Source organism: Aotus nancymaae, unplaced genomic scaffold (assembly GCF_030222135.1).
Source record: "Aotus nancymaae isolate 86718 unplaced genomic scaffold, 86718_ANA_hifiasm-v0.15.2.pri h1tg000115l, whole genome shotgun sequence".
In the NCBI taxonomy this organism is placed as follows: domain Eukaryota; kingdom Metazoa; phylum Chordata; class Mammalia; order Primates; family Aotidae; genus Aotus; species Aotus nancymaae.
The window spans coordinates 10,765,584-10,780,968 of record NW_026988530.1 but is presented as its reverse complement, the minus strand read 5'-3'; the positions used below and the strand labels follow the sequence as shown (position 1 = coordinate 10,780,968).

Below are 15,385 nucleotides of genomic sequence, written 5' to 3'. Positions count from 1 at the left end.
TAACCCTCCTACCTCGGCTTCCCAAAGTGCTGGGATTATAGGCATGAGCCACTGTGCCCACCCCCTGACCCCCTCAAGAAAACAAACTTATTTTTATGATTATTTAACTGAGTGTACTCTTTGACCATGCCCAGTCAAGTGGTAGAAGAAGTCTTTTTGGCTTATAGTATGAGAAGAGATCTTAACACCAGAATAGTGGTAGAAAATTACATGTGAATTTCTGGAAACAAGTAAGCCACAGGCATGGAAGGACCACATATCTAAATATTATCTCTGTCCCAAAACTTGGCTAACAATGAATCCAGGCAAATGGAAACATTCCCTCCTCAGCCTCCCAAAGTGCTGGGATTACAGGTGTGAGCCACCATGCGCAGCCTAGAGTACATAATATATTATTCCATCTGTATGAAATTCTAGATAAATCAAACGCATCTATAGTCACAGAACACAGATCAGCAGTTGCCTGAGGCAAGACATGGAAAGCAGGATAAGGATAAGCTATATTGGAAATGGAAAGATCTTTGTGGATGAGTGTTGTGAATCTTCATTGTGGTGTTAGTGTCACAGATGTATATATCTTCAAATCTTATCAGATAGTACACTTTAAATAGATTCACTTAACTGTAGACAATTTATACCTTATTAAAGTTATTTATGAAAATGACAATGATTGGTGGGAAAACTCCATGGCTTCAGTTTGAATAAAGATGGAAATTGTTACAAGCAACTTTATTTAAGTTATAAATGTAATTTACAAATATATGATAAGGTGATCCCCTAAAAGTTATTCAGGCGTAAATTGCCTCATAATAAATGACTGTGCAGGAATTAGAATGGAAATAAGAATAAGAGAAATAGAGAAATGATCCAAAATATTCAACTGTTAAGTAAGCACTTAGTTTACATATTTTAAATGAATGAAGTGGACCTTGAATTGTTATGGTATTAAAATCACATTGGATGCTTTGAGAAGAATAAAAAAATAACTGTGACTATTTAAACCTGAATGAAAATATTTTATATGACATTCGTAAAAAAATAGAAGAGGTAGATAGTTTTTCCAAATTCTTTGGGGAATATTGAGACAAAACAATTTGAAGATCATTGTCTAATTGGAAAAAAAATTGTTCTATGTCTAGCCTTCTTCTTATGATTGTTGTTTCAGGCAATTTGTAGTACTCAAGAAGGTAGAGTGAATATTAACTATACATAAATATATATATATATATAAAGATATTAAACGGCTTTTGTTAATTATACTTTTTTCATCATTTATAAATTAAAAATTCCAGATCCTTAATTAATATACATATATAAGCACCATTGTTTCATGAAGTATCCCAAATACCTGTTACACTGTCAGAAACCTATTAGTTGCCTAATAAATGTCTGCTAATAAATTGAATGAAATGATAAAAATGTGATTCCAAGAAGGATTAAATGCTTGTTTAATATGGCACATTAGACAGTAATTCAAATTTTACTAGATGCTGACACCAGCAACATGAAAGAATAGAAAAACTATAATTATCCCTCTTCCCACAGACACACCAAATTAACACCTACACATGGATCAATTCTCTTCAAGAGAATGACAGAATTTAGTTGAGAGACTCCTACACACTGGATAATTGAGAAAATATACACATCAAAATGGGTAGGAAAGGCAGATATAAACCATCAAGCCCACCCTGAACACTGTGCCTTACAATCAAGAAGAAATTCCCAACTCCTAGCTGCATCTAGATGGGTGAAGGATTTATACCACACATATAGTGCCCACCTTTTATAATCTCTACCAGACAGCTTGTCTATTAAATTACCTTGCTTGAGGAGCAGCAGAAAAACGGCATCAGAGGATTTCCTTCAAGCACAAAGAACAAAGATGAGTTTTAATCCAGACAAATACTCTCAGTATCTGTAGTCCCTAGGATCAATCCAGCTTTCAACTTATAGAAGTTGAAACATGTCATGTGCTAGTTTGGATACACAGTTTTCCAGAAGCTCCCTGTGATCCTGTCCTCTAACAAGCCTTTATTTGGGAGCCTATGTAACAAATAAAGAATAAACCTCCTCTAGCCTAATAGGAGAGGCAGCAATTCCTGTGCCTTTGTCCTTACCTTTCTTTAGTGAGAAATCCCTGCAATCTTTTATTGGAAGGAGGATGGGGTACCTAGCTGTGCTAAACTGGAAGCTCAATGGACACCTAATAAATGAATCCAAAGAGATCCATATCAACACATCATAATCAGACTGTCAAAAGTTATGGACAAAGAGAAGACCAGAGGGAAGCAAATCATTACATATGAGGGAGCTTTCATAAGATTATCAATGGATTTTTCAGAAGGAACCTTGAAGGCCAGAAGGACTGAGATAATATAGTCAAAAAGCTAGAAGAAAAACAACTGTCAACCAAGAATATTATACCCAGAAGTCCTAATTTTCAAAAATAAAAAAGATAAACCTTTCTTAAACAAACAGAAGTTGAGGGACTTTATCACTGCTAGCTCTGCCTTACAAAAAATGTTAAAAGGATTCCTTCAAGATAAAGGTAAAGGTTGCTAAGTAGTAATGTGAAAAAAACTCACTGGTAAAAGTAAGCACACAGAAAGAAGTAAATGACATTTACACATGAAGGGAAGAAATGAAATTATATCTGTTTGCTGATGACATAATCTTATACACCAGAAAATCCTATCAATTCCATTCAATAACTGTTAGAGCTGATTTTAAAAATTCAGTAGAGGTTTGGGTTACAAAGTCAATACACAAAATCAGTGTGTTTCTATATACTGACAACAAACTATTCATAAAACAGACTAACAAAACAATCTTATTTAAAATTGTATCACAAAAAAATAAAATACTTAAGAGTAAATTTAACCAAGCAGGTAAAATATCTGTACATTAAAAACTATAAAACACTGATGAAAGACTGAAGATAACACAAGTAAGTGAAAATATATTTTTTATAAATGGGCTGGAATAATTAATACTGTTGAAATATCCATACCATTCAAGGCAATCTACAAACTTAATACAATTCCTATCAAAATTCTGATGTCATTTTTCATAGAAATAGACAAAACAATTTTAAAACTTGCATAGAATCAGAAAAGATCCCAGACAGCCAAAGAAATCTTGAGCAAAAAAAAAAAAGAGCAAATCTGAAGGTATCACATTATCTTATATCAAAATGTATTATGAATCAATTGTAATCAAAACAGCATGGAACTGGGATTAAAAACAGACACACTGATCAATGGAACCAATTAGAAAGCCCAGAAATAAGAACAGGTATTTATGATCAGTTGATTTTTTAAGAAAGGTGTCAAGAGCACACATTGATAAAAAGACAGTCTATTCAATAAAAGGTGTGGGGGAAACAGGATATCCACAGGCAGAAGAATAAAATTAGACTATTAACTTATACCCTAAACAAAAATTAACTCAAAATGGATTAAAGACTTAATGTAAGACCTGAAACTATTTAAAACTGCCAGAAGAAAACATAGGAGAAAGTCCATGATACTGATTTCACAATTATTTCTTGGATAGGACCAAAAAAGCATGGAAAACAAAATCAAAATTGGACAAATAGGATGGCATCAAACAAAGATGCTTCTGCACAGCAAAGAAAACAATCAAGAGTTAAGAGAAAATCCATATATCAGGAGAAAATATTTGCAAACCATACATCTGATAAGATGCTAATATCAAAAATATCTAAGGAACACAAACAACTCAACCACAAGAAAACAAATAACCTGATTAAAAAATGGGGCAAGTGCAGATGACATGTTTGTATATCTAGAAGAAACTATCACCTCAGCCCAAAATCTTATCAAACTGATAAGCAACTTCAGCAAAGTCTCAGGATACAAAATCAATGCGCAAACATCACAAGCATTCCTATATACCAATAACAGACAAACAGAGAGCCAAATCAAGAGTAAATTCCCATTCACAATTGCTACAAAGAGAATAAAATACCTAGGAATACAACTAACAAAAGATGTAAAAGACCTCTTCAAGGAGAAGAACAAACCACTTCTCAGTGAAATAAGAGAGGACACAAACAGATGGAAAAACATTCCATGCCCATGGTTAGGAAGAATTAATATCGTGAAAATGGCCATACTGCCCAAAGTAATCTATGGATTCAATGCTATCCCCATCAAGCTACCAATGACCTTCTTCACAGAACTGGAAAAAAACAACTTAAACTTCATATGGAGCCAAAAGTGAGCCCACATAGCCAAGTCAATTCTAAGCCAAAAGAACAAAGCTGGAGGCATCACACTACCTGACTTCAAACAATGCTACAAGGCTACAGTAATAAAAACAGCATGGTACTTGTACCAAAACAGAGATATAGACCAATGGAACAGAACAGAGGCCTTGGAGGCAACGCCACACATCTACAACCATCTGATCTTTGACAAACCTGACAAAAACAAGCAATGGGGAAAGGATTCCCTGTTTAATAAATGGTGTTGGGAAAACTGGCTAGCCATGTGCAGAAAGCAGACACTGGACCCCTTCCTGGCACCTTACACTAAAGTTAACTCCAGATGGATTAAAGACTTAAACATAAGACCTAACACCATAAAGACCCTAGAAGAAAACCTAGGCAAAACCATTCAGGACATAGGCATAGGCATAGGCATAGGCAAGGACTTCATGACTAAAACACCAAAAGCAATGGCAATAAAAGCCAAGATAGACAAATGGAATAATTAAACTCCAGAGCTTCTGCACAGCAAAAGAAACAATCATTAGAGTGAACTGGCAACCAACAGAATGGGAAAAAATTTTTGCAATCTACCCATCTGACAAAGGGCTAATATCCAGAATCTACAAAGAACTAAAACAGATTTACAAGAAAAAAACAAGCCCATTCAAAAGTGGGCGAAGGATATGAACAGACACTTTTCAAAAGAAGACATATATGAGGCCAACAAACATGAAAAAATGCTCATCATCACTGGTCATTAGAGAAACGCAAATCAAAACCACATTGAGATACTATCTCAATCCAGTTAGAACGGTGATCATTAAAAAATCTGGAGACAACAGATACTGGAGAGGATGTGAAGAAATAAGAACACTCTTATACATTTGGTGGGATTGTAAATTAGTTCAACCATTGTGGAAGACAAGGATCTAGAAATAGAAATTCCATTTGACCCAGCAATCCCATTACTGGGTATATACCCAGAGAACTATAAATCATTCTACTATAAAGACACATGCACATGTATGTTCATTGCAGCCCTGTGTACAATAGTAAAGACCTGGAACCAACCCAAATGTCCATTGATGATAGACAGGACAAAGAAAATGTGGTACATATACAGCATGGAATACTATGCAGTCATAAAAAATGATGAGTTCGTGTCCTTTGTAGGGACTTGGATGAATCTGGAAACCATCATTCTCAGAAAACTGACACAAGGACAGAAAGCCAAACACCACATGTTCTCACTCATAGGTGAGTGTTGAACAATGAGAACATGTGGACTCAGGCAGAGGAGCATCACACAATTAGTAGTAGCATGGTATATATTTCAACATTGCTAAAAGAATAGATTTTAAACATTCTCACTACAGAAAAAGAAGTCAGAAGGTGACAGATATTTTACTTAAACTGATTCAGTCTTTCCACAATGTATTCATATTTCAAAAGATCACATGTACCCCATAAATATATTCAAGTATTAATATTGTTAATTAAAAAATAATAACCAAATAAATGATATGTTTTTTTAAAAAATTTTATTTATAATGTTGCTTGGTGAAAAGTTATTTTAAAAGATAATGTAAAGCGTAAGGTTAATGTTGAATGACTTCTAGCTGAATAATGTGATGAATATTGCCAAAATTGGGATTGCTTCAGTTAGCTTTTGTTGCAGTAACAACTCCAAAATATTCAGACTATGGACTTCCCATGGGCCTGCACCCATTGACTTCATTTAAGTTCCCTTCATTCTAAGACATGTTATTTTCACCAGAGAACAGAAGCAACAGAAAAGAAAAACAGAAAATTGCAATATGTCTAAAAGTTTGTGTTCACATGTACCATATCACACCCGCTTCTTTTCCATTGGTTGAAGCAAGTTCATGGGCAAACCCTAAATCAAAGTTTCATTAAAAGCGTATAACACCTAGAAGAAATGAAGGGGGTGACCAGTTGTGGAAGATAATATAAATTATCACAGGAATATACTTAGCAAAAGACCAAACATACCTGGTATTTTGGCCAATTTTCTATGCTTTACTAACTGATTCACCTGTTTTTAAAAATATATTCACATTATATTTTTAAATAAACTATTAACTTTGACAGGTTACAGTCATGTCTTACTAACCCAAAAGAGGTTACTTTGTCTTTTTAGACTGACAGCCTATTTCTTCTCTGATCCAGTAAATGCTGATTTTTGACCAAGGGCCAATACTAATTCAAGATGTTGGATGCTGCTAATATTTCTTCTTTGTTGAATTTTAACTTTAGGTTGAATTCTGAAGCAGAGATAAAAGCATTTTCTTATGGGCCATATACAACTAACAACTCAAGGCCAAATTTAGAATTAAGACAATAATAGTACATACTTCATGCCTTCTTACCACCCTACTCTATCCTTGCTAATATGGGTATCTTGATTTCTCTACCTGGAATTCTTTTTCCTTCTAATTCACATTTCCAACGCTAATCCATCTGTGAAGCATTCTTCATTTACTTGTTGCCTAAGTAACTTGCCTCTTGAGGAACTGTCCACAATATTTTTAAATTTTCATCATGGAAATTTTCATAAACAGATAAAATAAAGTCATTTTAACTAATTAACTACCATCTTCCCAATAGTTTTCGAGATTTAGACACACTCGTTTCAAAAGGTGTCTCGTGCCCCTTTTTTCCATTGAATATTATAAACCAAATACCAGATGTCATAGTTTCCACTGAAGACATGTTTTTAAATGCTAAATCACAAAATAATGATGAATAAAATTATACACAGTAACTATCATCTGGGAGCAAATTGGGAAATAACATCAAATCTATTTTCTCTGAATTATCTAATAATCTTAGGGAAAATATTTTGGTCTCAAATATTTTGACAACTTTACAAATTTAGTCTATAATGAAAGCTTACTAAAATAATCATAAAAAAATTATAGTTGAAAACTCTTTTGTTTCTAATTCTGAATCCTAGAGTTTTAATAAGTGTATCTATTATTTTATAATTGCTATATGCTGTCTAAATATACACAGCAAAAACACAAGACCTTGATTCATAGGGACACATACACATAAATAGTAGAACTTACTAGATTTTAATGTTTTTGAGCCAAACATTATGCTTCCGTATATCTCTCATAGTACCAGGTATACTGGTAAGCTAATCAGATAATATAAATTGAATGCTGAATAACATATATATATATATATATATATAGCTGCTATATAGATGTGTGTATATATATATATACACACATATATATATACACACACACACTTGTGTGCATTACATTAAGACATCTTGCTTCATGGCTTTTACTCATATTTTAACATCAGAATTATTTTAGTTACTTCTAGAGCTATGGATACTGATCCGTTGACACTTGTAGTATTCTGTTCTTTCAATAAATAATTATTTTCTCCTAATTCTTTTTCAAAGTTTTTAAAAATTTTTATAAATGAACGCTATGTTTTTCACTAAATAGCAAGTAACAGTAAAATAACATAATATAGATTCATTTTGTTATTTTTGGAATGAAATATGAATGCATCTAGTTTCCAATACTATCTTGAACTTGACAGGTTTTTCTAAAATTTGTTTCCTTAAAGTGCAATAGTTAAACATTAAAATTACATATATAATATATAAAAATTAAGTACAAAAATGATGTGAATATGTTTCTCCAAAGACTTTTATTGGAGGATAATGAATTCTTTCCTAAATACATTTAAAATATATTTTTTTTATTTTTGTATTTTTAGTAGAGACAGCGTTTTGCCATTTTATCCAGGCTGATATCAAACTCCTGACCTCAAATGATCAGCCTGTCTCGGCCTCCCAAAGTGATGGGATTACAGGCGTGAGTCACCATGCCCAGCTCCTAAATACATTATTTTTTAATATAAGGGCAGATAAACAGTAGTTGAACTATTTTTTTAAATGGTGTAGATACATATAGAGCCTAGCAATTTAAGATATGAAACTAGGGCTGGAGCACTTGAAAGAGTTTGGATGTTAATAACAATTAATCAAAAATAAATCATTAACTTTGTGGGTAATCAACTTAGCTTTCCATAAGTCATCAGCTTTTTCAAAAGATTACATTTCTTTCATTGGTTGGCTACTTTATGTGTCTTAAATCAACATGCAACCAGAGATTAGGTTAATGGTTCTATTTATTTTGTGCAGTAATTCTGCATACTCACCTATGATTGATAACTAAGTATAAATACGTATCTCAACTCATGCTGTATCCAGATTTGCTCTTCCATTTTCTCACCTGAGTCTGAGGTGAACAGTGAACGTATTCACCTTTGATTCAGCAGTGAACCTTCATTCTTTCTGGCTTCACAGCAAAACAAGTTTATGTGATTGATCAAATATTTTGATCCCTGAAGCTAACCATAATCGTCAAAATGTTTTGTGGAGAATATGTGAGTATAATGGTTATTTCTGTAACGCCTTTAAGTCTTTTGAGAATTCATTAGTAAAATTTCATTTGCGTTTCTTGACTTTTTAAAGGAAAATATTGTTTTAATTTGTTTTTCATAAATTTTTAATTAGTGGGTCTTCAATATAACTATTATACAGAGTTAATATTATTAACTCCTAAATCCATGTTAATTTTGAAACAATGTATTATCCCACAGAGGTCAGTCAGTTACCACTACTTTCATAAGTAATTTGATTAAGAATTCTAACTGAAGTTATCATAAGATTTTTAATCTCAATATTGATTTCTATCTATAAAAAAATTAAAATAATTTTGACTATTAATTTTATTTTAAATCCATGCTTTCATTTAGCTCATTTTTGAATAATTTTATGTTGAATTGAAGCAATGTATAACAAGATTTAGTCTCTTATTTCGTTTTTTGTCTTTGTCTGAATCCTTTCAGTGCAACTGCTCTGATAGTTCACAAACTTTTAAAGAGCCAACATAAACATTAAGTTATCTGAATATATATTATATGTAAAGGCATCTCCATTTCACATGGTCTTGAAAATTTTATACAAGAGTGTATCTATGCCTTACGGTCTTGGAAAGTATACACAGGTACATGTGTGTTAATGATGATTCTTTAAAAATCTATATTATAAAAAAAGCTTTCTGGGAACTTTTATGCAAAAACAATCATAACATAATTATTTGGTTAAACTTTGGCAAACCGACAATATTGTTTACTCATACAAAGTCATCACTGCAAGAAAATTCTACTTATATATTTTGTTTCTTCACATAAATACTGAAATAGGAATTATGACGTGGCTATTTTTCCATCACTGTTAGTTTAACAATCTTAATTTCATCTTAAGATTTCAAGTTCTCATTTAGCAGTTGAAAGTTACCATTATTGTTGTATTAATTGTGAGGTAGTTATATTTCACTATAAAGAAATAAAAGTTACCAAGTAATTAGGCCAGCATGGTAAATGGTTAAATATGAAAATGCCTTTTGTTTTCTCTTTCTGTTCATTTGAGTATAATTACTCAGAAATAATTACTATTATATTCAGTGCATTGTGTGGTCTAATGTTACTATTTATATGTCAGTTTTCCAAAAGAAACATTTATAAAAGCAAGATTTCATTAAGAGTCAATTGCAAGCCTGAGTTTTAATATATTAGTCAGATATAAATCATATTGTAGGAAGGTATTATTATATTATAATAGTTCTCTTAGTATGGAGGAAATTGTACTATACAGGCATTTGCCCAAGCCAGAATTTAAACCCAGGTATCTCTACGTCCATAGAACTCAAATTCTTTTTATTAATATATAATGTCTCTTTAGAGTACGTCTTCCTCTTTAGAATAGAATTTTCTTGTAAAAATTGTTCGCTGATTTTGTCCTGTTTTGTCATCAACTGATCCCCCTTTTTCAAACAGTTGCATTTTGTTTACTATAGATTCATTTCTTAGAAGATATCCTTCCTTTTGTCCTCTCATAGGATTAGAGTTAACTTTAACCCTGTTTGCTTTTCTATTCTTTTGACACCTTTTCCTATTTCTATCATATTCACTGACTGACAGAAAATGTTAATCATAGCAGTATAAAAAGCAAGATACATATTGATCTATTTCTTACCTAAAATAGCATTATGTATTTCACAAACATAGAGAAATTTTATAACAATTGCCTGAATGTCTATATACATCATCCATACCTCATTTAATTTTCACAGCAAATTGTCTTATAAAAATACCGTTTAATATGCAAAGGTTTGAAGTTCTTTTGGAGGTACTATTCTACCCAGATGTTTTATAAATATTATTTTTGTGTTTGCCACCTTCAAGGACAGTGTTATCATCCCCTTTTTCCAGATGAAAATACTGAGGTTCAGAGAAGTTAAATACTTTTTCCGAGAGTAAAAAACTCAGGAGGTGAGGGATACATCGGATCCTTTGTAACTCCAAAATCATTCTACCACAACAAGATAAAAATGCCTAGGTGTGATTATTCTTTGTGACCCTAATTAAATGAGAAAATCTTAGCGGCAGTATCTTTACAAAGATGCTTTGACTCATGCGTTTTCCCCAGAATAGCTCAAGAGCACCAAAGTCAGACAACAGCAAGTTACGCAATGTCTACCGTGGACAATGAGACATACGGCATTTTAGCCTAAACGAAATAAAATAAACGCATTGGTTTCTAGCAGTAGATTACATGTAGTGAAGGAAAAGCACTCCATAAATCAGAAAAGAATTTGGGCCATATTGCATGAGAGTGATTGCAGACTGAGAACACATCTCATGGGAGGAGAGGCGGTTGATAAGGCGAGATTATTTTCAAAACTGACTTTTCCTATAGAAAGTAATTCCCAGGACAAAAACTTCCATCCAAGAAATCTGACTTTGATTGTTTATCTGCAGTATGACTTACTGAGCAAATATTAATAAAAGGTTATTCATACTTTAGATTGCTTTTCACTATCATAAGACTACATTATCTGAACTTTACACACTTTGATTCAACAAAAGTTATGAATCATGCTGGTTATGGCTTCAACTTTCACTGAAGCTTCTGTAGAACTAACAAGAATTGGATTAGAAAAATTAAATGTTATAACTTTTTCCTTGAAGAGGTATGCATATATGTTGTTAATTTTTTAAAAATACCATTATACCAATGATAGATTGCTTTTAATCTAGGGGCTGGGCAAGTATGACTGTAGGATAGTGACTAAACACACACTTAAAGATAGCCTTCCTGCATAGGATCCACGTGACTGAGAGCAGGTTGCTGAGTCTTTCTGCATCTCAATTTTTCTGCCTGTTAAGTGAGTGTGATAAAAGCAGCTATCTTATAAGGGCATCTTGAGAATTGTTTGGCAGATAAAGCACGAAGAAGAGTATTTAGAGCATAGAAGTATCCCAAAAAGATGAGCTGTTATTCAGTTTTATTTAGTACCAGTGCCGAAACTTGAATTCAACTCTCTAATTCAAAAGCCCTGGCCTTCAGCAGCCCAATGCACTGCTTCTAGAGCAGAGGTTAAGTGTGTATTCATTACTAATACAAGTGTGTGTGTGTACAACACATATATAAGCATATATGTATACATGTATACATACAACAGTCCCAAATTTTATGAAGAAATTTGAGAAACATCAAAAGTTTCAGACAGGGAAATATATTTTCTCTTAAACTCAGCATAATGTTTATTTGTAAGTAGATTCTATCATGCAAAAAAAATTCATAAACCCACTTACTTCAATTTCTACTAACTTCTCTTCTTTGTTATGGCAAAACTCCTCAAACATGTATTACACCCGTTACATACATTTCTTCTCCCTCCATTACCTCTGTATCCACTCATTGAGTTTCTTTCTCAAATGCCCTGCCTGAACTGCTCCTATTAAGGTAAAAAGTGACCTTCATATGGTTAAATCCCGTGCTCAATTCTCTCCTGTAATCTTGCTAGATATATGGGTGGTATTAGAAACAATCGCCTTTGAGAGAAATATTCCAGGGCTAAATTCTGAAACTCTTCTCCTTCCTACTTATAGCCTCTTCTTTGTTCACCGCATCCAGTATAATGGTTTTAATTTCATTCTACATACAGATTCTTTCCTGAATTTATTTCTCAACCCAGAAGCTATGCCTAAATTCCAGATTCTTATAACCAAGTGTCTACTCAGGGAGTAGAAACTCATCCTCTTATTAGTACAGAAAAAGAAAAGTAAAAAAAAATAAATAAATAAGCATTGGCTTGTTGGGATTCAGGGGTTCAGGGGAGCCCTCAACTTCCCTGAGAGGATGTTTGTCCAGGTTTTTGGTCTATCACTCTCCCAAGAAGGAGAGAGGAGACCACAGCGCAGTGCACTCGTGAAATAAATACCAGACCCCAAAAGTGTTACAGAAAAGTGATTTATTTAGGTAGAGATTGAAAAATGAGAAGGAGAGAGAAAGAAACAGCTAGTTCTCACGCTGAATGAGAGAAAGAAAAGCCGCTCTCACATTGAGAGAGGGTTCCCAGAGGAAGAAAACCCGAGGAGGAAAACTCCTCTCACGCTGAGTGAGAGAATCCAGAAAGATGGAATCCAGGAGAGGAAAGACAGCTTCCACACTGAGTGAAAGGGGACCCCAGAGGGGGAATCCAAGAGGGGAAAGAGAGCTCCCACCATGTGGGAGGGGATTCCAGAGAGTTGGAAATCGGGTGCGTGAAGGAGCATGGGAATTTGTCCTGAGAGAAATTCCCACCTCCCCTAGTTCCTCTGGCCAATGAAAGGAGTTCCTTTAAACTTCCACTGGGGTGATTGACTCTTAGTTTCTTCCTGAGCCTGCAAAATTTAAGCATAAACCATTAAATCACCTGGATGGAGAGAGATGGGAGGGGGGCATGGCGCTGGGAAGTTCTTGCCCTTAAAACCACGCCCCCTTGTGGACCCAGAAAGAGAACACTTTCCCTCAGGCTCATGTTCTCTCATACCTTACCCTATCATCCCCTGCCAGCTTCTGCAATGGCTTCCTACCTGGCGTCCTGGTCCCACTTTTAGGTACTGGGCAGACAGTAATAAATACAATTGTCATAAGCCCTGCCCTCTTGAAACATGTGTTTCATTGATGTACAGGACTCATAGTCAGTCTGAAATTAGACAAAGTAATAAAATAGGAGGTAAAAGTCAACAAAGAGGAGATTTTGAGAAAGCCATCTAGGTTTTCAAGTTCTTAATGTGTCATAATAGCTAGAACAATAAAAAGACTTCAATTCATAGAATCACTTGCATTTTTCCAAGTGAGAAGTTAGAACACCTCTCTAAATATGTTGGTTTCTCTTGAATGCTAGTTTTTGAGATCATTATAAAATTATCTCTATTTTGACATTATACCTGTACCATTAACATTAATACATTGTGCCCATTTAAATAACTATTGCTTTAAATCTAAGGCACTTTTCAAATTTAAAGAAAAGATGGTAAACTATATGTTCATTTTTTTATTTTTCCCAATTAATTGACTCATTTAATAAACAGTGAAAGAAAAAAGTTATCAGAGTATCACAAATAACAAGTGTTAAGAACTTACTTCTTTCCTCAACCCTTAAGGAAAAGCCTTCAGAAATTATGTTTGAGCAATATGAGTCATAATTACTTTAATGAGTCATGCATTCCTGCAATTAGGTGGAGAGGAAAAAGCAGAAAGAAAGGAGCCATTTAGAGGTCATTACTTACCAACTTTTTATTATTTGGTACAGCCTCACACACCAACATCTGACCCTTACATCCTTCAGAGTTCTTCTATCAGGAGAAATTATTTGTAGTCAGAAGTAGCTTAGCCTGATTCACCAAAAAGGAAGAGATTACTATATATAAGAAACTCTTCAAGATCTCACTCCCTTCTACACAAGATGATGTGTTTTATATACTCCTATATATATGTTGTAATCCCTTTATATATATATGTATCCCTATTTATGTAATTTTATGTAATCCCTATATATATGTATATATATAATTATATATATACGTATACACACACACACACACATATATATACGTATTTTTTTTTCTTTTTTTTTTTTTTTTGAGACCAAGTCTCACTCTGTCACCAGGCTAGAGTGCAGAGGTGCAATTTTGGCTCACTGCAACCTCTGCCTCTTGGTTCAAGTGATTCTCCTGCCTCAGCCTCCTGAGTAGCTAGGATTACAGGCACCCACCACCACACCCAGACTGGCTAATTTTTGTATTTTTAGTAGAGACTGGTTTCATCATGTTGACCAGAATGGTCTCGATCTCCTGACCTCATGATCCATCTGCCTCCGGTTCCCAAAGTGCTGGGATTACAGGTGTGAGCCACCGCACCCAGCCTACAATATATTTTTAAAGAGATTTCAGAGTTTATGCTGTCAATCTCCCAGCATCAGCTTCTTCTAAATAGTCTCCAGCTATTCGTAAGACTTTACTCGTAGCTTGTGGACATGCATTTGTCATCGAAGGCAGAGTAAAACTTGATTTCTGGGGACTACTTTCTTTGCCAGCATCACAGTCTTACAACACACAGTTATGAATATATTCTTCCTCAATTACACTTTTATTTATGTCCTGTAGACATTCTGGGTAATTATGCTAGAAGGAACCAAAAAAGAAAAAGACTATTACAAGTATCATGTACAAAACATAATAGTAATTTCTACATGAGATAATGTGTTTTATATACTCCTATTCTAGATACAGTGGGAATCAGCTTTACTCACAGCAATTTTGGATTGGCTTTTCATCTTTATTTGCTGGCAATTTGTAATAATAAAGCAACAGAATGTCTTTATGTATTTTACCATTCTGTCTCTTAATTGAAACATTTCTGCTATTTTATTTTTAAATAAGCCAGAATGAAGAGCATTGTAGTATTACTTTTTCAGTTATGTAAAAAGAAAGCACTTTAACCCCAGCAGATATAACGTTCTTAGTACTGTGAATTAGTAATGGTTTAAAAATATGTAAATCATATTGTATTTTATGGGTGGGTTATTCTTTTGTTGTTGCCATTAGTACAGTAGTAAACTTCTTCAATTATTGGTCAACCCTTTGGAGATATTGAATATATGTACATATTCTTCTAGGCATGCATTTAGTTGCCAGTCTCAAAATATCACTGCTTTAAAAAGTAAGAAAACGGTCAAACGTGCTGAAAGAGAGAGGCGTCAG

The 15,385-nt window shown here is 33.7% G+C and overlaps 1 protein-coding gene across 1 annotated transcript in view; it reads left to right on the top strand.

Annotated features, from left to right (window-relative positions):
- Positions 1-8,492: 8,492 nt before the first annotated feature.
- Positions 8,493-15,385, top strand: part of ANXA10 (annexin A10) — a 93,434-nt gene continuing 86,541 nt past the window's right edge. The window contains exon 1 of the mRNA XM_021674002.2: positions 8,493-8,674. Within this exon, the coding sequence (XP_021529677.1) occupies positions 8,657-8,674 (18 nt within the window). The 5' untranslated portion in view covers positions 8,493-8,656. The remainder of the gene's footprint in view (positions 8,675-15,385) is intronic.